General features: G+C 39.8%; 1 protein-coding gene across 1 annotated transcript in view; it reads right to left on the bottom strand.

The window, feature by feature from the left end:
- Positions 1 to 24,497, bottom strand: part of LOC308411954 (carbonic anhydrase-related protein 10-like) — a 144,052-nt gene that overhangs the window by 11,775 nt on the left and 107,780 nt on the right. Inside the window, exons 4-8 of the mRNA XM_080906022.1 lie at positions 23,430 to 23,615; positions 17,153 to 17,248; positions 15,891 to 15,963; positions 12,185 to 12,339; positions 2,565 to 2,739 (exon numbers count right to left, since the gene is read on the bottom strand). Of these exons, the coding sequence (XP_080762148.1) occupies positions 2,565 to 2,739; positions 12,185 to 12,339; positions 15,891 to 15,963; positions 17,153 to 17,248; positions 23,430 to 23,615 (685 nt within the window). The remainder of the gene's footprint in view (positions 1 to 2,564; positions 2,740 to 12,184; positions 12,340 to 15,890; positions 15,964 to 17,152; positions 17,249 to 23,429; positions 23,616 to 24,497) is intronic.

The following is a 24,497-nucleotide window of genomic DNA, read 5'->3' as shown; positions in this document are numbered from 1 at the left end:
TTGTCCTCCTCTTTTTATTTTTGAGCACCCATCTCCTCAAAGGTATCTCAACAATCCAATCGCTTCCACTGGTTGGACTAACACTGTTGGAATTTCTAAAAGCTCCTCTAGGGAGTAGGGATGGGTACTGGTGTCGTTCTGACATAAACGGTAGTAACCAGACCGAAAAGCAGCGCACATTTCGGTGCTTTATTTCGGTGCTTTTTTTTCCGGAGCTGTGATACACTTCTAGCCAATCATTTTACGTTTCCGAGGATAGTAGGCGGGTCCAGGTACGTACGTTCTGTTAGAGCAGAGCTACAGATTAAAAATGCCCAAGGCGAAGCGGTCAAAAGTCTGGCTGTACTTCACAGCAAAATATGCAAACTCAGCAGCCTGCAACAAGTGCTTTAAGCTGATACTGTGATACTGTCAAAGGAGGTAACACCTCAAATCCGATGAAACACCTGGCGACGCATAGCGGTTTTTTTTAAAAGCCAAGAAATGCGCTGTATTTGATAGCTTGCTGCGAGACCTCACACCGAGCACATCTACTGCGCGTGGGTTGCCTGTTATCAGACCCAGAGTTAGCAACATCCCCAAAAACACGAAGAGGAGAGTCCTGGCCCCTAGCCCTGCCAGTGTAGCAGAAATGATGAGGATGATGATGGCAGCAGCAGCCGTTCTTCTCTGCGTGAGTAACTTAATGTGGTTCGTGTGTAATTTACGTTGAGTAGGCTAACCACGTTATTACATTAATACATGTAAGGTGAAATAGCAAACATCATCATAGCTACATGCGGCTGTCTTCTTGTTTGATGGCAGATACTCCCTTCACCCTGGCCAAAAAGGCTAAAATGACCAAAGAAAAAGAGGGAAACGGCTAAACATGAGAGGTTTTTGGATAAAGTTTTCAAGCACTGCTTCCAGCCAAGAGTGATACCATATATGCCCCATAGCTGCAGAAAAGGCTAACATTGTTGTCTTTTTACAAAAACCAGCTGAACATGAGAGGTTTTTGGACCAATTTTGTGTTCTCCATTCTTTAAGCACCGGTTTGAGCACCGTTTGAGCACCGGCACCGTTTCAAAAGTACCGGTTTGGCACCGGTATCGGATAAAACCTAAACGATACCCATCCCTACTAGGGAGTGATTAAGGAAAAATCAAATACCCACACGATTCACAGTTAAGATGATGTCAAATTCAAGATGGAACCCATTTAATCTGATAGAAAATACTTTCAGGAGTTTCTCTTGGAGACTGATGCCCATTATTTGACCTCATTTCAGAGATGCTTTGGTTTACATGTAGTTTGGGAGTTGATCACTTTTTGACAAAAAAGGGGGGGCAGACTTGTTCAAAGGAAACTTCTGACATTCAATGTAAATGAAAAAAAAAATACTTATAAAAGTTAAATGAATGTGATCATATCCCACCTGGCATTTCTCTATATGTGCTTATTCAGTCTGCTGGTCTACTGTTTTGTGTTTTTTTACTCTGTGCCTACAATCTGGCTGTTTGTGTTCTTTTGCTCTTTGACCTTGAGTGTTTCGGTTCTATATTCCAACAGGCCAATATCAAAGGGGTAGTAGAGAACATGACATTGGTTTTAGTTGTGGAGGATATCGTGAACTTCACTGGATTCATAAAAAAGAGAAGCTGTCAGCTGTTATTATTCCTGAAGGATCCAAGGACACACTTCCAAGTTTGGTGTATATTTCTTGGTTGGACCAGTTCTAATTTAATTTAACGCTTCCAGTGTTACATTGGTAAAGACAACACATTTGCACTTTTTCACACATACACATTAATTTTGATGTCCTTTCTTTTTGCTCCTGTTTTTTTACCTATTGTTTATATTCTCACAAAGCACTGCCTGACTTTCTCAAACTAATGTGTATAAACAGACCAGCGCATATTATGCACTGCATGTGTGCTTTGGACTCAGATAATAAGAATAAAAAAGTGCAGGTGCACTGCTGTCTTGGATATTTTGCTACAGTACAACACCCTGTTGTAATTTGTTGTGCCACCACTTTATCATGTAACTAATTATCACATTTAATGGGATTGTTTTCACTACATTAATTAATGTATCCCCCTGTGAAAAGCACCAACGACCACAGAAATCATGCAGATCCTCATTTTTTATCATGATGTTTAAGCTTATAACAAATTAAGCCATCATTGCTGCTTTTATAGTATGTTGTTTATATAGTACGCTGTTTTTATAGTAGGTTATTCTTCATTTCAGTACACTACACTGGCTGAAATGTGTCTAGATTATCTATGTGCAACTTTATAAATGTCACAGCAATAACTTAATATCTGTTGTGAAATATTATCCCTCTATTACTACCCATGATCCACAGGTTTAAAAGGTTTCCCAGAAAAGGGAATGAGTGGGGCCTGATGAGCTTCAATGACCTAAGCGACCTAAATATATCCCCAGTCTTGGCACAAGCTTGTAATAGCTGCCTTGATTAGCTTAAGAGGCTGAAAAGGAGAAGCACAATCATACTTGGCATTTTCTTCATGCAGAAACAAAACCACCGCTCCCTCTTTCTGTACCCTGTGAGTTACCTCTGTATTGTGGACGAAGGGCACGGTTGTTGGGGCAGTCACGGCCCTGCTTGCTAAAGTTGATATTGGTACGGATGCAGCGTTGAAGCAAAGGCTGGGTGGGCCGGGTGTTGTCGCTCATACTAAGGAATATCTTGTAGGGCTCATTCTGGCTGAGGAGGCGCAGGGAGTGCATCTGTGGGAGACATAAGATCAAATCTTAGTTCAAGAGCAAGCTAAAATGTCCTGAGTTCATCTTCAGCTTCTCTAGTGGCACTATGCTAGTCTATCCACCCATCTGCTGCTTATTTGTAGGTGGTGTGGACAGCTACCTAAGCAGGAACTGCTGCTGCTCCCCAGCAGTCCCATTCTCAATACTTCACCCCAGACCTTAAACTTGGCCATAGAGAAGAGACAAAAGCTTCATTTTCAAAGAGTGTGGAGAATCATCGCTGGTGATAAGAACTAGTATCAGTGAGGAGTTTCAGTGGAAGCAGTGCCCTAGCTCAAAACATTTAAAAGAAAAAAAAGTGTCCCACATGTTGACGTGAAAATGCATACATTTTTTACATCACATTTCAAAAGGACAACCTGCATTTGGGAGAGATCATCAAAAACATAATTCAGAATTAATTCAGAGTATTATTTGTGGAACCCACTAAACCTTGAATGATTTATAGACTGTGATTTCGATCTAGTCAATATATAATTGGAAAAGAAAATCAGTCAGTCAACACCACAGGACTAGAACAACACGAGTGAGCACACATGTAGAACCACACAGGGCTGAGTGGAAGGAGAAACACACTATTCCATCTTATTCTTTCTATCTTTTTCTGTTTTTCACCTGCCTCCTCCACCACAGTTCTTTTCTCCCTTATTTCCACATCATGCTCTTCTTCTCTACCTCAAGCATTCTGAACTGAGGTCAGAGCTCTAACATAAAGAAAAGAGCATGAGCATGCACAGATTATTTAGTCACAATGGTGAGTGGTGCTTCGTTGACTCATCAACCTTGAGCATTTTAAGTGGCTAGGAGAAAAAATGTAAATATTGTTAAATATTTCATTGATACATATTTGTTTTAATCCAGATTTATGTCAGTATTATTCACATGCATAAATATAACATATAGTATATAGAAAAAACAATTCTAATGCAGACAGTATTTGAAACTGGCAGATTATAGGTGAGAGTTTTTTCTTTTTATTCTTATTGACCTGCTCTCAAAACTTTTTTTAAACACCTTAAAAAAATCACTTTTTAAACCACAAGTTTTTGTCATTAAGCTGAAGATATGATGAATTTGATACAGTTTTCATGTACCTACATCAAAATAAACCTCAAATATTGCTCAACATATTTAAAAGAATCAGAGGCCAAAAAAATGAAAAGTGCAGAATAACTTTGGTGCAACAAATGACTTGTGAAGCAATCTTGTAGTATTTTTCTGGTGGTTGCAGCTCATTAAATGGTGCAAACACTCAAACCCAGCCACGGGAAGGCCACAAGCCAGTTTATTCCTACTGCTGGTCCCAAAACGGGAATGGGGCGGTTCGCTTCAGGAAGGATCATTCACCCTAAAATCTGTGCACATCATAAAGAATTAAATTCTCGTGCAGATCCGGTGCTGCTGGTCTTCAGGATCACCCTCCAGGGTGATTTGTGGCATAAGGAGAGCAGCAAAAGTGAATCGTGAGACCTGGTATGATGAATGGTTTGGAGACAGTGGTGCCAACAAAAAGACAGACCTGGAGGTGGCTCACAACCAGTGAATGTGACACGTGAGGTAATTTTGCTTTTGTGGGTTTTGTTGCTGTCAGTATTATATATACAGGGTAGGATTATAATGCAGACCAGCCCAAAAAGATTTTTCCCCACACAGAAATAAAATCCTGCATCATAGTTCTGACTGCATGACTTTTATGAAACCATCACTGGAAATGGTATGGTTATAAAGAAAGGGGATGTTATGTGTGTGTGTGTCAAAATGAGTCAGGTCTAGCAACAAAAAGCAAGCTTTAATTACGCTGCTAAGAAAAGCCCGAAAGGCTGGCCCAAAAAAACAGGAAACCAAGAATAAAAGGAGGGCAAACTGATGGAGACACAAAATGGCACAAAGCGCTGATTGAACACAGAGATGAATAGATGAACACATCTGCAAAAGCAAACCGCACCAAGGGGGACGAACCAGCACAGGTGTGAAAACACCCTAAGTGTTAGCGTGTCACCTTTTTCTCCTCTCACTGTCGTTCCTTTTCCTGTTTAAGCCAACTTTTCCACAAATCAGCATTCTACCTACGCTAAACATCACTGCCATCAGACTACATGTGGAAAGAAAGGATGCTTCTGTACCCTTGTCAGTTCCAGCAATCCCGCCTCTCTGTGGTTGCCTATGCAGGACAATCAATCCCACATAACACATTAGCCAAATCTCCCATAGGTGTTCACTTTCCTAATCACCCTGGAAAAGACCACATGAAAACAAAGCGATCACACAGAACAGCTTGGATCTGCAGTGAGCCTTCCCTCTCATGAAAAGACTACAGCAAAGGGTTCCCAGCCAAAGTGATTTCTTCAGTGTAGAGCTCAATGGTTCAAATCTTTCTGTTCATGCTTTAATTTTTCACCAGCCTTTTAATGATCAAATTATACATTTAGTGTTTATACTGTTTGTATCATTCCCTTGAATCGTATGTTGTTGATATTTTAATCTGAGGCCTACTATTCAATTCAATTCAATTTAATTCAATGTAATTCAGTCCAATTCAGTTGTATTTATATAGCCCCAAATCACAACAACAGTCGACTCACGGCGCTTTATATTTCAAGGTAGATCCTGCAATAATACATACAGAGAAAACCCAAGAATCATATGACCCTCTATGAGCAAGCACTTTGGCGACAGTGGGAAGGAAAAAATCCCTTTTAACAGGAAGAAACCTTCAGCAGAACCAGGCTCAGGGAGGGGCGGAGCCATCTGCTGCAACCGGTTGTGGTGGGTTGTGGTTGGGAGCTGTTACTAAGGTAACAGTGTTGGCTGTGGCACAAAGGTTATTGTTCATGTACTTTTCCACTTCAGTTGTTATTTAGATTTTTTTTTGCATACTTCTATGATAATTCTGGTAAAGAATTATCAAAAGGATTTCATAATTTCATTCAAGTGGCAGTGCCACTGTCAAAACCACTGGCTTCATCTCTAATTGTTTAAATATGCTATTTGAATGATCAATTATTAGAATTCATATTTTTGCTGATCTCTCTCAACTTTTTACTCAACAAATTTGGACTTGTCACATTGTCTTTCCCTTTGGGGAGCACTCACTTTGTTTTTTCACTGTCATGGCTCACTGGGTCACCTAATTAAACGGAGCCGTCGTTAATACAGCTCATCACTGGACCCACTTCAGTTTGCCTACCAGCCTGGCATTGGAGCGGATGATGCCGTCATTCACCTCCTACATCGTTCCCTCGCTCACCTGGAGACCGCTGGAAGCACTGTGAGAATCATGTTCTTTGATTTCTCCAGTGCCTTCAACACCATTCTTCCCTCGGTTCTAAAGGACAAGCTGGTGAACTCTGGAGTGGACCATCACCTCACTACCTGGATCCTGGACTACCTCACTGACCGACCACAGTATGTGAGGACTCAGGGCTGTGTGTCGGACAGGGTCGTCTGCAGTACGGGGGCCCCACAGGGAACGGTTCTGGCTCCGTTCCTCTTCACCATCTACACTGCAGACTTCTCCCACAATTCCACCCAGTGCTTCCTGCAGAAGTTCTCTGATGACTCTGCAATAGTCGGCCTCATCACTGATGGGGACGACAAGGAGTACAGAGGTCTGACCCAAGACTTTGTGGACTGGTGCCAGCTGAACTACCTCCAGATCAACGCCAGTAAAACCAAGGAACTGGTGGTAGACTTCCGCAGGCACAAGCATTCTCCACTGCAACCACTGAACATCCAAGGTATGGACATTGAGGCTGTGGACAGCTACAGGTACCTTGGTGTTCATCTGAACAATAGACTGGACTGGACTCATAACTCAGACGCCCTCTACAGGAAAGGGCAGAGCAGGCTGTACCTGCTGCGGAGACTCAGGTCGTTTGGAGTGGAGGGCCCACTCCTGAAGACCTTCTATGACTCTGTTGTGGCTTCTGCTATCTTTTATGGTGTGGTCTGCTGGGGCGGCAGCATCTCTGCTGGGGACAGGAAGAGACTGAACAGGGTGATCCGAAGGGCCAGCTCTGTTCTAGGATGCCCTCTGGACCCAGTGGAGGTGGTGAGTGACAGGAGAACGGCGGCTAAGCTGTCATCCCTGTTGGACAACATCTCCCACCCCATGCAGCAGACTGTGACAGCACTGAGCAGCTCCTTCAGTGGGAGACTGCGGCACCCACGGTGTGGGACGGAGAGATTTCGCAGGTCTTTCCTCCCCACTGCTGTCAGACTCCATAATAAAGACTTTAACTGATCAAGCACACACATCCATACATATGCAATAACACCAAGTGCAATAATCCTTTCTGTCATCGTTGTATTTTTACTCAGTTGTATATAGTATTTGTATTCTATTTTTATCTTATTGTATATTTATTTTATTTTATTCTACTGTATATAGTATTTTATTTTATTCTATTCTATTCTGTACAGTTGTGTACTGTATTTATTCTTATTGTATTCTAATTTTTGCCTCATAACTTTTGCACTGTCCACTTCCTGCTGTGACAAAACAAATTTCCCACGTGTGGGACTAATAAAGGTTATCTTATCTTATCTTATCTTATCTTTCTCTATTGTGTCAAATCAAAACGTCCACTATATTACTAATATGCCTGTTAATCATACAAGAAACACAATCTTCTAGTAGTTGAAGAGCATGAACAATTTTAACAACTGTTCAATAATAAGATTTTGGCTCCTTTAACTCGATGATATTTTTAATACTACCTTAAAATACTTTTTGATACTTACTTTGTATACTTTAAATTTAATTTCACAAATTGGTGTAAAGTAATTAGTTCATTACAGTTTTGCACATACTGATGATTAACAATCTTTGTCCCCAAAGGAGTGGTTGTGTTAAAAAGCCCCCAAACTACAGTTTTGCAGGCAGTGCTAAACTACAAAACAAAATGGTCTCAGAGACACTGGATGGGTTCAGATGAAGACTATTATAACACTGAAACAGGAACAAAGTGTTCTTGGAGGTTTCTGCCGAACATCACATCTTTTTCAACAGCAATCTTCCCCTGTGCTGCCCCTGCACAGACATATCTCTGAGTCCAACCTGCTTGCCTCACACAAGGTTACAAAAATCAGAAGATGCACAATAAGAAAAAAATGACACAACTTCAGCATGTGCCACCAATCGAGGAGTCACTTTTGCCACTTGCCACAATTCACAATGACAATGAACTGAACTGAGTCAGCTTAAAGGAGTCTCCCCAATTACCCCCTGCAGCCTACACTGAAGCTATGGAAAGGAGTAGGTGCTCACGAATGAAAGCCTGTATGTATTACTGAAGACTGTGCAGAACACGTGTCAAACTCGGCATCCATGAGACAAATCCAGCGTTTTGTAAATTTTAATCCAGCCGCATGTCAGTTTTGGTCCGCTTGGTTGTTACAGCAGTGTGCACGGTGACTGCTCAGCTACTCTTAATATGTTTTTAATGATATTTCCTACACCACCACTAAGTTGTCATGTTCAGGCGTGTGAAACATTCGATTTAAGACCCATAGAGATATGTGAAACGAAAAACTTAAAGATTCATTATTATGCTTTACCATCGATGTGTATTTGTTTTTTCCAACCAAATCACTGTCAGTAGTTGTTACAGTGGGGCAAAAAAGTATTTAGTCAGCCAGCGATTGTGCAAGTTCCCCCACCTAAAATGATGACAGAGGTCAGTAATTTGCACCAGAGGTACACTTCAACTGTGAGAGACAGAATGTGAAAAAAAAATCCATGAATCCACATGGTAGGATTTGTAAAGAATTTATTCGTAAATCAGGGTGGAAAATAAGTATTTGGTCAATAACAAAAATACAACTCAATACTTTGTAACATAACCTTTGTTGGCAATAACAGAGGTCAAACGTTTACTATAGGTCTTTACCAGGTTTGCACACACAGTAGCTGGTATTTTGGCCCATTCCTCCATGCAGATCTTCTCGAGAGCAGTGATGTTTTGGGGCTGTCGCCGAGCAACACGGACTTTCAACTCCCGCCACAGATTTTCTATGGGGTTGAGGTCTGGAGACTGGCTAGGCCACTCCAGGACTTTCAAATGCTTCTTACGGAGCCACTCCTTTGTTGCCCGGGCGGTGTGCTTTGGATCATTGTCATGTTGGAAGACCCAGCCTCGTTTCATCTTCAAAGTTCTCACTGATGGAAGGAGGTTTTGGCTCAAAATCTCACGATACATGGCCCCATTCATTCTGTCCTTAACACGGATCAGTCGTCCTGTCCTCTTGGCAGAAAAACAGCCCCATAGCATGATGTTTCCACCCCCATGCTTCACAGTAGGTATGGTGTTCTTGGGATGCAACTCAGTATTCTTCTTCCTCCAAACACGACGAGTTGAGTTTATACCAAAAAGTTCTACTTTGGTTTCATCTGACCACATGACATTCTCCCAATCCTCTGCTGTATCATCCATGTGCTCTCTGGCAAACTTCAGACGGGCCTGGACATGCACTGGCTTCAGCAGCGGAACACGTCTGGCACTGCGGGATTTGATTCCCTGCCGTTGTAGTGTGTTACTGATGGTGACCTTTGTTACTTTGGTCCCAGCTCTCTGCAGGTCATTCACCAGGTCCCCCCGTGTGGTTCTGGGATCTTTGCTCACCGTTCTCATGATCATTTTGACCCCACGGGATGAGATCTTGCGTGGAGCCCCAGATCGAGGGAGATTATCAGTGGTCTTGTATGTCTTCCATTTTCTGATGATTGCTCCCACAGTTGATTTTTTCACACCAAGCTGCTTGCCTATTGTAGATTCACTCTTCCCAGTCTGGTGCAGGTCTACAATACTTTTCCTGGTGTCCTTCGAAAGCTCTTTGGTCTTGGCCATGGCGGAGTTTGGAGTCTGACTGTTTGAGGCTGTGGACAGGTGTCTTTTATACAGATGATGAGTTCAAACAGGTGCCATTCATATAGGTAACGAGTGGGGAACAGAAAAGCTTCTTACAGAAGACATTACAGGTCTGTGAGAGCCAGAGATCTTCCTTGTTTGAGGTGACCAAATACTTATTTTCCACCCTAATTTACGAATAAATTCTTTACAAATCCTACCATGTGAATTCATGGATTTTTTTTTCACATTCTGTCTCTCACAGTTGAAGTGTACCTCTGGTGCAAATTACTGACCTCTGTCATCATTTTAAGTGGGTGAACGTGCACAATCGGTGGCTGACTAAATACTTTTTTGCCCCACTGTATGTTGGGCAGACGAATGAGGTTGTTATACACTGTCTGTATGTGAGAGCCTACTTGTAAAACTGTAATCAGGATGCATTATTAAATGTGTGATTCACATTTTCTACTGTGGGCCTTAATGAAACTGAGCGCGAGAGGCATGATGTGGAAAGATGGATGAGTGGAGAGCGAAGATGGATGGACGGGGGGTAAAAATGCATAAGAGAAAAAAAAGGAGAAGATATTGGAGAGAGGGAAAAGAAAAAGCAAGTGAAAATAAAGATAAAAGACAGAGAGATTAAAAGTGGATGACAGGTAAGTGAGAAGACAAGACAGGTGAATGAGAACAGGGGGAATGCAGTCAGAATAAATGGCACATAGTGTGTGGGATTTCACTGATGCATGCAGGCGCTTGCTGTGCTGGACTGTAATGTGCTGCACTCTGACACAGAGCTTCTTGGTCTACAGATTGCATATTTGATTTGATCTATAGTATAAAGCAACTATTCTGACCAAGCAGAAAAGGTCACGGTATTTAATTCATATAGTTTGACCCTATAAATCTGAATCATCATTGATTATGACTCTAAGCTTGCACTGTCATAATATATCATTTTTCATTTGATTTTAATTAATCTCTTGACAAGTCTTGACATTTGTGAGACAAAAAACAACTTGTTTTTGCTTTCCTGATAAACATAGGCTTAGACTTCATAGCTAGGGCTGGTTTCATCACCGATGACCTCACAGGTTAAAGTTACTTTTTGTAATTATTGTATGTAATTAAAATTTTTTACCAAATATTTTTGTTTTGCTGCCCAGCTCTGTAGTATAATGCAAAAAGGAAACAGGTGATCAATAGGTGTTGATGTGAGAGTGTCTCTCTCTATTAGCCCTGTGAGCTATTCACAGTCTGTTCAAGGTGACTATCAATGATCCCACAGTTTACAGCTGGATATAAAGCACTAATCACATAGAGTAATTATATTTGTCCCACAGCATTAATAAAAAGCTAACCAAGAAAACATCTCAGCACTGTCGGTAACAGTTGGCTCCATTTATCAGGGTTCATCACTTTTACCTCACCAGTCTAGCAGAAATGTTGTAACTTGAGTGCCAACACTCTTTCCAGCAGTGAAATGATAGTCCTTTTTTTTCAATTCAATTGAATTCAATTTTATTTATACATCGCCAAATCACAACAGTCGCCTCAAGGTGCTTTATATTGTAAGGTAGATCCTGCAATAATACATACAGAGAAAAACCCAACAATCTGATGACCCCCTATGAGCAAGCACTTTGGCGACAGTGAGAAGGAAAAACTCCCTTTTAACAGGAAGAAACCTCCAGCAGAACCAGGCTCAGGGAGGGGCGGGGCCATCTGCTGCGACCGGTTGGGGTGGGAGAAGGAGGACAGGATAAAGGTATGCTGTGGAAGAGAGACAGAGATTAATTTTTTTACCATTTTCTTTCTCAGCATAGTTTCTTTTTGGGATGTGGTGCTTGTGGTGATACGCGTCACTTTCCAGGGGCCTTAGCCATTATTTGCTTTTATATTAACTAGAATAGCATAGGGCATCCTGGATTCTGCATTGACAAACATCTTGTAGGACAAGTTCATTTTGCAATATATCTCATCCCTGGTTTATCTTGCATTGATGTCTCTGTAACAAAACTGATTTTTTTCTTCTTTTATTATCTGATCAAGAGCAGACGTAGTTGAAAAAGTACTGCTACAGTGAAGCAATGAATAGAAGAATTGGAGTTGTGCAGCTGTTGATTTCATTGCGTACGGACCTTGTGGACATGAAGTCATGGTGTTTTTTTCCGTTACATTGTGTTTACAGCTCTAGTTAGTTTTTGAAGGTTTTACTCTGTTTTTAAACAAAAGGATTTTCAATGACTTGAGGACCTTGTAAAAAAAAAACCAGCACAGTTGAATCGAGCTTTTATTTTAGACCATAAGATAAAGAAAGTGGATTTGTTTGTTTTCTGTCGTTTCATTACGTTACTGTTACAACAGCCTGCTTTATCTAAACCACTTAGGGAAAAACAGACGGTTTGAAAATTGCAGGTTATGAAGGTGTAATTTGCAGTTGAGGCATGTTTGTACCCCATGCCAGCAAGAAAATTAGAAATCAAGTTTCTTCCCCGATCAACACAATACAAGTCATTTTTTTCCGCCAGACGCCAGATACCTGTGCTACACTTTCATACCTGCATCTGTGTCACGTAGACTGGCTTGTTGATGAGTATCCACGTGGATGTCTCATAGCAGGGAGGAATGGTGATGGAGCCCTCGTAGGTGATATAACGTGTGGTGTCGGGGTAGAGGTCAGCTATGTTCAGACCCATCAATAAGAAGGCATCGTCTAGAGAAAAGAGAAAAATGGCAGGGGGAGCCCGTTAGGCTGTGTGTGCAAGTTCGCTTATGTTCTAACCTATTAACAGAGACACCAGTCAAATGAAAAACAGAAAAATGTGTGTCTTTTAGTGCATTCATCACATTATCACAGTTAAATTAGAACTTTAAAAATACAAGTGCTGACGAGATGCATCTTTACATTTTAATATAAAGACTCATGCTTTTCCAGTTGCATATGTCTATACCAAAACTCCACTATTTTGAATGTGCAAGTGCTCTGAGTACCCAGGTGGTGTATTCATAGCACTCAAAATGCTAAGTGCACACTTGTGTTGGCCATGTAATAGAAAGAGAAGGACCAACAAACAACTTCACCCGGCAGAAGGAGGCTATATGTCAACCTAACATCTGCACATTTTTAGCAGGTATTGTTGGTACAAATAATGTGCTGAGGCATATTTTATGCACGTTAAATTATCAGCTTCACTGTGTGCTCAGAGGCACTATAACTCACAAATCTCATATTATATAATAGCAAGTATGATAATCATGGTCCAACATTGCAAACCTAAGTATGCGGTACTACATGAAAGTGAATCAGCAGAAGTATCCATACTCAGACTCCTGGTGTAACGTTGGAATAAAGTAAGGGTTAGGGTTGGGTAAGAAATGGTTAGGGTAACTCCTCACTACATCATTAAACCCTCACTGAATTTATTAGACACAATAAATAAAGTGTTGACTGGCAAACATGGCCTACAATTGGAGGGTTGCCGCATGGCCGACACTTTTTGGGCAGTTCCTCCTACAGCCGGCCAATCTCCAGCAACTGTGTGGTGCTATCATGTCAATATGGATCATACGTTTGAGGGATATTTCCAGCAACGCAATGAACCACATAAAAGGGAATCAAACCCAGCATTGGCAAGATCTAACTAATAAAGAAGCTGGTGAGTGTAAGTCCGTGTAAAACCTTTCTGAAGTGACTGATCCACGATTTCTCTGCTTGCATAGGGTTATTTCAGGACCATTATTAGGTTTTAAAAGAAGTAAAGCAATTGCTGGTCTTTTCTTTCTGAGTTACCTTCAAAGGTTTGTTTTAAAGTATTAGGGTTAGGGTTAAATGAGAATAAGGTTTGGTTTAGGTTATGGACTTTGATGTTAATAGCCAGGGTGGGTAAAAAGCTCAGGAATGCCTTTATCAAAGGTTAGGATTGTGGTGTGAATGTACAGCTCAGATCTATCACATGGCCAGATTACCATGCAACTTCTAAATTTTGGAATAGCCTTTCTAAGACCATCAGATTGGCTGAATCGATACTCATACTGTTTCCTTTTCCTTCATTTGCTCAGTTTTTGGGGAGGTCTATGACACCATGTCTGCATCCTGAGACATGTACATGTTTGTTTTTGTCCAAATAACAAAGCGCTTAGTAACTGTGCTTTTTATGAAGTGCTATTCAAATATAGTTGCTGTTCTTATTATCAGTTACATTAGTCACATCTAATTTAAGAACTCACTGCTGGTTCCCACAGGTAGTCCTCAACATTAACTTGAATTGGATCTTGGTTTAGATTAGTATAACCTAAGTTTACGGAGAATAAGGATAAGCATATGGATGTCTTGTGGTTAGTCTGTGTGGTTGTTATGTAGCTCTGCTATGTTTAGCCTCATTAACAGGAAGAGAGTTCATCAGAGGACTGTACATCTTCACAGCAGAGGCTGGAAAGCAGATTGTGGGCAATATAGCACTGATTCATATGTAATTAATGAAGCTTTCTTTCTGAAGACAGATTTAACTATCAGGGAGCATTGTTATGTAAAACAAGATGTAGACTGATTTTGTAGTGTCAGAATGAACTGTTGTGTAGCAGCTTTAGAGGTTCAAGACAGACTCCTAAGTCCGTCGTGGTGTATTCAGACCAAACAGTAGTGAAGCTTTGCTTCATGTTACTTTCATGAATATAATTAGTGAACTGTTTCCAGACCGTTTCACTTTCACCCAGGACAATGAAAGAACAATTACCTTTACTTACTCCGACCAATAGCTGGAATAAAGAATGGAGTAAGAGGCTAAACTGAAGTTGAAGCATTTTCAAAATGTACCTCTAGAGTGCAGTGAAAAAGTATTCGCCTTCATCACTTTTTGTATATTTACTTAAATGTTTCAGATCACTGTAATGTAAAATGTAAGTATTAGACAAAGATAAATACAAAATGCAGTATTTAAATGTTTATTACATTTATTCAGAGAAAGAAGTCCAAACCTACCACCTGTTAAATCATTCACAAACTGTGAATAACCTCTTTTTTTTGGAAAACTAAGTTCAAATTCAATAGCCACAGCCAAGAGTTATTGTCAAAAGACCTGATGAATCAAGAAATCACTTACACTGAATTTGTCTATCAAAGTGAAGAAAGTTAAAAGACTAAAAAGTAAAACATATTATGCCACAATCTAAAGAAACTGCAGAGAAACAAAGTCATTTGCTGTTTATCTACATATATGTACAAATGTACAAACTGCAATGTAGACTGTGCTCTGCAAAAAGTCCTCAGACGTAAACTTCAAATCCAAGATCTACTTGCAAAAGAAGCTGTCATGATCCTGGGTCTTTTGACCTAGCGTTTTTAGTTTGAGTTTATTTTGTTCATTAGGTTATCTAAGTTCATTTGGTTATTAGACTCCTTGTGTTTTCTTCCCCTGTATTTAAGTTTCCCCTCACCCTTCGTGTTTCATGCTGCGTGTCTTATGTTATCAAGTTTGTATTATCATGTCTGTCTCATGTTTCCTGTTTTATTTTGAAGGAGTCGTGTGTTCTTTGTTCATTGTATTTAGTTTCACTTCCCTTGTCCTGTCATTAGGCTCATGTCAGTCAGCTGTTCCTCCATGTGTTCCCACTTCCCCTAATCACCTCCTGTGTATTTAAGTCCTCTGTTTTCAGTGTGTGATTGTCAGGTCGTCTGTTGTCCACACCATGTTTCCCATGCTTCCTAGTTCCTTGTCTAGGTTTTTCTTATTGTTTGTTTAGATTTCCCAGTTTAGGTTTGTGTTAATTTTGCTTCAGTTTGCCTTGCCCTTTGTTTGTACCTTTTTTACCAGCCATATTAAACGGCTTGTTTTTTGTTAACATTCAAGTTCTGTTCCCTGTTCCTTGGAGTCTGCATTTTGGGTCCTTTTTTCAATTCATACAGTCTGCCCTCGCCAGACTGTGACAGAAGCAAAAGTCCTAACCACTACATCATTGTGCCACTTGTTAACACTCTGCTCAAAAACTTTGCATTGGTCTGAACACAGCATAAGATTTGGTGCAAGTAGAATGCTGATGACCTAAAATAAAGTGAGGCCCTATGTTTCTGTATATATGGTTATATAGAGATGAAAATTCAAGAAGCAAACATCATAGAAGGTTATATATAGTACACATAAAGTTTTCAAGATTTTATTTAGTCCAAGAACCAGAGGTTTGTAAATGTTCTGAACTGAATTAGCTCATCTAAAGACAAAAAGAATAAGTGTGTATATGTGTGTGTCAGGTAAAGACTGTGCATCTTACGTTTGTAGTTAATTCTGGTGATGGTGTCTCTATTGAGCATACGGTTGAGGAAGGCGTTGGAATTTTCAGAGAGCTGAAAAGGAGAATCACAGACAATCACAAACACATAATGCTATAAAACATGTAGCAAATGCAAGTTTTTTTTCTTCCATGCACTCTATTTCATTTAGATAATGACAATAAATAATCCACAACTGAGAGGTTTTAAAGCCGTATGTTAGAGAGTACATGGTAAAAGCTCTTCTGCAAGTTTAATTCAATACAGTGTTATACATACATAGATACATACAGAGGGATACAGATGATAGTCTGATTCTCTGACCGAATGCTCAGTGTCAGGATAAAAGCTCACAGTCATAAATTGTTCTTCGGATTTGGCCAAGATTCAAGAGCAATTACACTCAACACCATTAAATCAAAACAGCCATCTTTCACCTCTGTGATGTCACTGGAAAAGAAGTGGATGAAGATGCAAAGAAACACTCTTGGTTGTTTTGTTTTTTCAGAACTTCATGATGCATCCCATCAGATTGTGTCAGGTATAAAATACTACATATGACAAACTAATTTGTCGTTATGACAGAAGCTGCAAACCAAGTGGTTAGCTAGCACAGAATAAAACAAAAAGGAAAGTTGAAAGCAGATTTCAACTGAGGAGTCAGACACTCAGTGAGTTGCCATGTTTAAGCCTGTGAAAGAAGCTGGAACAGACTTGCATAAATGTGTGCAACAACAAAATTAAAGATTTATTACTTTGCTTTTACATCAGGACACATCTCGTGTTATTATGTGCACCGTACTGGTAGGAGCTGTCAGGCTGTTGTGAGCCAGCTGAATGGAATGCATCTTGTAGAACTGCAGTCAGAATACATTATCCTGCATGACTAATGTTATAAAGACTAATACGCCTGTTCTGTGGACTAGTTATGAGGGCTATATTTGGATCAAACTCTGAAAGGGCTATATAACACACACACACACACACACACACACACACACACACACACACACACACACACACACACACACACACACACACACACACACTTTCAATTAAGTTAAAGCATGTCAATAAACTCTATACTGTATATCTGGCTCTTAATGAGATTCTCTCTGTGTGGCCCTTAGTGAAACTGAGTTTATCACCCCTGCACTACACCTCTGTATTCTGGCTGTTTTTTGTATGAGTCTTGGGGTGTCTGAGACCAGCATTAATTGCTTTTTTACTCTATTGCCCTGTATTCCCAGAAGAACAAGCAGACCTTTATGAAGATGGAAACCACAGCAATTCCATGAGGGCTCTTAGCTGCCTCGCTGTAGTTGGCATACAGATCTTGATTATAATGGATCAGCTGGACCTGAAAGGAAAAAACAAATTTACAGCAATTTATAGAATATTTCTAGCAAAGATGCAGCTTTTACAACTTAAATTTCACCATAATACAAAAAAAACAAAACTTTTTTGCATACTTTCCTTTTTTGACGAAGGTGCTTGACTGACTGAAGGAAGGGAAAAGAATTCTGAGGTGTGTAGCATTAGCAACAGCCTTCTAACATGTATGTTTTGGAAAACTTCTAATTTGACAGAGGACATGGATGACTGAGAACCTTCACAGACGTACTGACAGAGGACGTTAAAGTATAATGATCATGCCACTAGTCTTCAAAAGTCAGGGCTATCTAGTCATAGTCAATTTTCACAAACTTTTAAATGCAGGTATAACAAGGAAGAAACAAACACAAAAAAAAGAGGGAAAGCGCTGTGCAATAAATTAAGCAGACATATTTATTTCCTAAAACAAAAGAGGTATATCTATCAAGGTCTCCTGGGAGCAGAGTGAAAAATGAGAAGCAAAGAATGCGTCATAACATTTATTTAATTTTATTAGGAAAATAGCATATCCAAACTACAACTTACAGTATACATTGTGATTTTACTAAAGTTTCAAAGCTTGCTGGATAATTTTTCAGTTAGTGTTTTTCTGATAACGAGGCAGCTTGCTAACCTGGTTTGCAAGACGCTAAAAACCAACAGAGTTTCAACAAAGATTCTATTATTAAAAAATAATAATTTAAAAATGACAGCAATGCCCATGTTTTATGCAATCTATGCTTCCTTTCCTTTTTAATTCCAGTTTTGATGTAATTCCTCAACAGGCTCTTGCGTTGGTCCAAATGTCTGAAAAAACTACAAAGAAAGGCTTCTGGGGCCAAACAATATCTGATGTGTGTCCACTCAGCCACCCTATAAAAGCCATTTGACCGCATGTATTTGTGCTGCCATTTGTTTGGCCCTGACCCGAAAATAATGATCAAAAGTGAAGACTGGAACATAAGCTGACTTATAAATCAAGAACTGCTCCTTCAGGCTGAGCTCCAGTTCAATCCCCAGTTAATACTGCCTGACCGATTCGATTTTTGACTCACAAACAAGAATCGGAAAAACTTTTTTCTTTTAAAAAGTATCTGGGGGTGTGTTACTCTTCACTCCTATGGCAGAGTAAGCAGGTTCTAAATTATGATCAAAACTCGATATTGATATGCTTTAAAAGTATATCAATATATGTAACTCTGACAAGTTAATGAAAAGCACTTCAAATCACGACCTCCACAGTTACACCTTCCCTCCGATAAACCATAGGCAACAACAGAATGTATAAGCGATGAACTAAATTCATTTTAACCAAATAGAAAGACAAAAGAATTACTCATCTTCTTTGTTTATTTTAAAATAATGTTTTTGTTGTTTTTCAACATTTAATTCACAAGTTTAGCATTTGAAATTCTTTTTTGGAATTCTGAATTTCTGAAATAATAAATCAAATAAAATCAGTCATATTATCCAAACTTATAAGAACTCCTGTTAAATTGAGTTTTTCAGTTATAGAACACTGTGGAACTTAAAGGTCTTTGGAAAATTGCATCAAATATTTATACAATTCTACCAACACAGAAACTCATTTTCTCTTTCTCTCTATTTTAAAATGGCCAGAAGACTTTTTTAATGGTACCGATGCTAACTTCTTAACTCAAATTTGCATTAACATCTCTTCAACACACAGTTACATTTTATACAGCTTACGAGTTCTAGATAGAACAGACTACACAGGCGATAGATAACATATTAGTGAATTAAACAAATCTACATACTGCTTTCAGTACACCCCTGACAAGTACTGGCATGTTATTTGTCACTGCTTCAGATCACCTTTCGCACTTATTGGGCTGCTGCATCCCCACAACTCTGCATCTCAGGCAACTTATTATTCCAATTCCAAGCTTCGTCTGCTTTGGTTCACCTTGCAGTTCTAAGTATTGCCGTGAATGTTTTTTTTAAACAAACGAGGCATGATCATTAGTTATCGATAAATGTTGCCTGATTCTTAGTGCCAATGAGAAACAATTATCTTTCATTTTTACTAGCATCTCTAATTTCATTGTTACTATTATTGTATAGTTATTATTACAAGTAAAATTTACATGTTCTTGTCATCATCAGTATTAGTATATCCTAATCCTTCTATTTGCCATCGTCACACTACATGAATATTGTGTCTTGACTACTAAAACCTGTTGTTCATAGGTTGTATAAACACTGGCTTGTCTCCTGAACAGTACTTACAGTTATTTAGAAAGAATAGTAGTAGCTCTTTTGCTCTGAGTTTTGATTTAGTGAGTGAGATTACTGATTCTTCCAGAACATCTCTGACAGAAGTGAAATCACAAATAAAATTTGCATAACAAAACTGAGAAGTGTCTCAGAAGTGTACACTTTCATCTCTGTGGACAGGGTGGATTTACAAAACAAATGCACCATTGTTATTACTGTTTGGTTAAAGACAGACAAGCTTGGGGTCTCTCCACAGAGCCCCAAACTGAACATTTTCAATTTTGGCAACAAGGTTTGAATTTCCACTGAGATGGATTACTGGCTCAGTGTTCAAGTCTAAGGTTTTATGTATCATGCTGTATCATGTTCTATGTGTCAAACATAGAAGATAGCCTCTTTTAATCAGCTAAATGTGTTTATTATTACAGAAACATCATCCCAGTGGACACTCTTTCAAGGATGAGGATGTACACATCCTGACAGGGAGGAACGCTGGTTTGAGCGCGGAGTCAAGGAGGCCATTTACGTGAAAAAGGAAAGACTATCTCTGAATCGAGGAGGGGCCTAAGGGTACATCTTTCACCATCTTACAATGCTGTGATTGCAGCCATTCCCCAACTCTCTGTGAATGGTACTCATGGCCATTGATCAGTGGGCTTTGATCAGTGGGTTTTGGTCAGTGATTGTTGATCAATGGTCATGAGAATTTGCATAATTATGATTAAGGAACTGACCTCCCAGCCCATTGTTCCTTCAGTCGGCTGGTTTCAGTCATTATGCAAATGTACTGTTTATAAGATTGAAACCTGCAGTCAGCTGAGACTGAAGAAGTCACTTGGATGAGTAATGAAACGTTTCTCCCACAAAGCGCTATGTCCAGATGAACACAATCAACTTTTGGAGATTTACTTACCTGGATGATTGAGAATGCATCAAGATGTACACACTAACACACTAGTGGTTGAGTTCAGTTTAATTTTTTAGTTTTTCTACTTATAGAAACATCTGATAGCGTTACCTGTGTGTCGTACAATAAGATAGCTATAGAACAACCCTGCATCTAAGAGGTGTGATAACATCACTTTTAATGGAAACTCATGCAAACTTCAAAGTGTAAATTACAAAGATGCAAGTCGACTGCATACAGGCCTACAATCTTATATTCTTTATTTATAGGCATATTTCACTAAAGCAGTATATTTACATTTTACAGCATTTACACAAGTACTAGGAGAAAACACAAAGAACATATGTTTAACAAGTTGACAGGTGCAAAGTGCGACAGGCAGACAGGAGAGACATGTTCTGATAAAACCGATGCATTATCACTGAGACACATGATCCCTTTAATAAGGAAACAATACAATAAAGGGATAGTAGTCTGAATTCTAGACTGAAACTGCAAAATCAGTTAAACAATCCTATCAGTTATAGCTTTTATAGTTCATATAACAGTAGGCACACCTGGACATTGGCTTCAGGCAGACCAGGTGTCATCTGTAGAGCCCACTTTGCAGCATCAGTGTCTTAGAGATTTCCAGAGTTGGAAGCTGCCATAAGCTATCCTCACCTCGGAAAATGTCCAAAGCCACAGTGAGTGGTTTTATCAGCAATGTTAGTAAAGGAACCAATACACATTGGAGTCAACGGCTAGTCGGCTACAGAGATTGTTCAAAGCTTGCGTGGGAATGTCTGTAACGTAGGATGGGGCATCATGACATCTGATTTCCATCTCGTTGTTGTCGGCACAGTGAGTTTTTATCCAGTCCAAAGGCCAGAGTATTTTCCTGTTGCACTTCTGTACACTGATATGGACTCTGATATGTGTTTGCTGTAAGCCATTTGTCAACATCATTACTTGAAATTAAGTTTAGTGTGTATCTCAGGTAAAGGGGGAGAGAAAAATGTCCTTGGTCAGTGTCAGTGGAGCGCACGTTTCCAACATCTGTGAATGTCACAGCTTGTTCTTCATCCTCTTCATCAGAACCTGATGCTGTGGGCTCATACATCTTGAAAGCCTTCAAAAAAATTTGTTCCATTGTCAGTGACAGTTGCCGTGTCTTTGCGTGACAATCCATAAACTGAATGAATCAGTTCAATTTCACTAGCTATAACATCGTATGTGTGTCGTTCTTTCAGTTGCTTGCAGACAGTTGCAGCTTTGTCATAGTGAAAGTTATTCGTGTTAATCCAGTCACAGGAAGCTTTTATTGTGGCAAGTCCAAATGTCAACAGTCGTAGACAAACATGCAGAGCTCTGAAATGTTTTCTTTAACTCAGTTTCCATTGCTAGTCGATACATCTGGAGAAACTTTTCCTGTCTGAGACTGGTCTTTTTCCTGTTTTTGGTCATTTGCTAAATAGCTTTCTGAAAGATGGCCATCCCATCATAAAATATTTCCTCCACTATGTATGATGCCACCGGCCTGTTCATCTCTGCTTTGGTTACCTGCTGAAAACAAGCTTTGGTTGCTTGCTTGGGGTCACCATACACCGTCTGAGTGTCACTCTCGCTCCTGCTGTGGGACTCTTTGATACCAGCTTAGTGTTAGTGTAAGTGCTTGGAGAGATCGGAAGTCGTGTTTGCAGCAGTGGGGAGTTGCTTCTGACCAGGGCACAGTTTACATCTTGTCCTTTCAAGCAATAAATTATAAAGAGTAATGTGCATATCTCCCTCCATCAAACTCAGCCATTTTGGGCTCCAAGGAATCTGTTCAAGATATTGTTGCACAAGTGTGGATATGAAGTGGATTTTGAACTTGGGCAACAAAAGTAAGTAATGTATTTTTTTCAAATTAGTAACTGTAATATGATTACTAGGGGCGATCGTGGCTCAAGAGTTGGCAGTTCGCCTTGTAATCAGAAGGTTGCCGGTTCGAGCCCCGGCTCTGACAGTCTCAGTCGTTGTGTCCTTGGGCAAGACACTTCACCCATTGCCTACTGGTGGTGGTCAGAGGGCCCGGTGGTGCCAGTGTCCGGCAGCCTCGCCTTTGTCAGTGCGCCCCAGGGTGGCTGTGGCTACAATGTAGCTTGCCATCACCAGTGTGTGAATGTGTGTGTGTGAATGGGTGGATGACTGGATATGTAAAGCGCTTTGGGGTCCTTAGGGACTAGTAAAGCCCTATACAAATACAGGCCATTTACCATTCACAGGCCATTTACTTACTCTTGGACAGTAATGTAACACATTACTGTCCAAGAGTTAAAGGAAACTGTAGTAACAGTAATGAGTTACTTTGTAACAACCATCACTTATGCTAACAATGAGACATCAGCAATGATCCTAAAAAGGTGTTGCCCATCAGTCTGGGAATCGTTAGCGGAACATTTCCAAACAAATACAGGGAAAAAGATTATTCACATGGAACAATCGAGAGAGTTGCCAATCTTCCCAGAAGTGGACATTCCAGCAAGTTCAATCAAACCATGAACACCTCCAGAGTTAATGTGAGGTCTTATGTCCGACAGGTAAACTTTTTCCAAAATTACATCATATAATGATTCCAAGCACATAAGCAAATCTACAAGAAAATGACTGAAAAAGACAAGAATCATAGTGTTACAATGCCCTAGGCAAAGTCAATACTGCAATATTGTGGTGGGATCTTAGGAGAGCTATGTATAAACAAATGACCACAAACCTTGAAGAACTGAAGTGTTGTGAGAAGGAATGGGCCAAAATTCCTCCGCAATGATTACTCCGACTTATTGTTCCCTAAAGTGGTTCTACAAACTATCAGATCCTGTGGTGTGCCTTGTTTGTCCTTCAATACATATTTTTCTTTTTATCTTGTTTAAATAAACAGTAACACAGTGTAAAATCAGGCTGTATTGGCCTAAAATTCAGGTTGTATTGACCTAATTTTAAAACCTTAAAGCAGTGTAATTTTTCTCTTTTCTTTACCATGGTTGCATGTCTTGTCTCTTACCTCTCCAGGAAAGCCCTGTCCATTAAGAAGGTGCTCTGAACCTTGAGAGTCTTCACTCCCAAAGTGGACACGGACCTCTTCCAGACGGTAGCTGTATCCCAGTGGGCCCCCAGAGATGTTCACCAGGTGGGCTTTGTCTGGCCGCAGGGACACATGCTTCCCAGTGTTGTACATGGTGCCTCCCATCTACAGTGAAACAGTCAGAGGGGGATAATTAGATAATAAGATGATAGCTGTCATTTCACCAGTACATTTTTGTTAGATGGGAGCACACAACAGAGTAGAAACTGACTGAAAAATAATAAGTAGATCAACATAACGAGTCTTAAGCCCTAAATGGCACCATTCACAAAGCTAATGGATATACATGGTTTGTTATTAACAAATCTTGAATTGCATTTGAGCTACTAGGATCCAGTCAGTGCTCTGAATTGTAATGAGGTGGTAGGTAGGATTTTTTGTACAGACACAGTACAGTAGAGGTGCTAGTTTTTATGGCTTGTTAATGAATATCATAAAAGTCTGTCAGGCTCTTTCCTGAAATCTCTGGTTTAATCTGTTTGACATATGTTTTTGTGTGTAACTTGACAGAAGCTGAGAAAATCAGCAAAGGGATGACATTACAAAATGCATTACACACATTATTATTATGGAACCTTGTATTAATGAATGCATAAATCCACGACTGTATCAAACACAGTCATTTCTAAAATACATTAAGACTGCTGTAAAAATACATTATGGCAGTAATAAGTACCAGGGTTACCTGCATCCTCCTCCTGCTCCATCAGTGATGGGCTTGGCATTTGCCCAGTCTCAAACTAATCTGTTATGAAAGCAAACAGATTGGCAGCACTCACTATTTGTGGTAATATTTATTGTTCAGGTATGACCCATATTTTGGGGTTGATTTAATTCTATTGTGTTTATATCCACTCGTGATTTTTCGGTCGTAATGTTAGAAAAGTGTCAAATGTTGTAAAAGCAAGACAATGCAACAACCTGCAACATGATTTGCTACTTTTTTACAACACAAAAATCAGCACTACTTAAAATTATAATGACAGC

The sequence above is a fragment of the Rhamphochromis sp. 'chilingali' genome (genome assembly GCF_963969265.1).
Source record: "Rhamphochromis sp. 'chilingali' genome assembly, chromosome: 15".
Lineage (NCBI taxonomy): Eukaryota > Metazoa > Chordata > Actinopteri > Cichliformes > Cichlidae > Rhamphochromis > Rhamphochromis sp. 'chilingali'.
The sequence above is the reverse complement of the archived record's forward strand: the minus strand, read 5'-3'. Positions and strand labels throughout refer to the sequence as shown.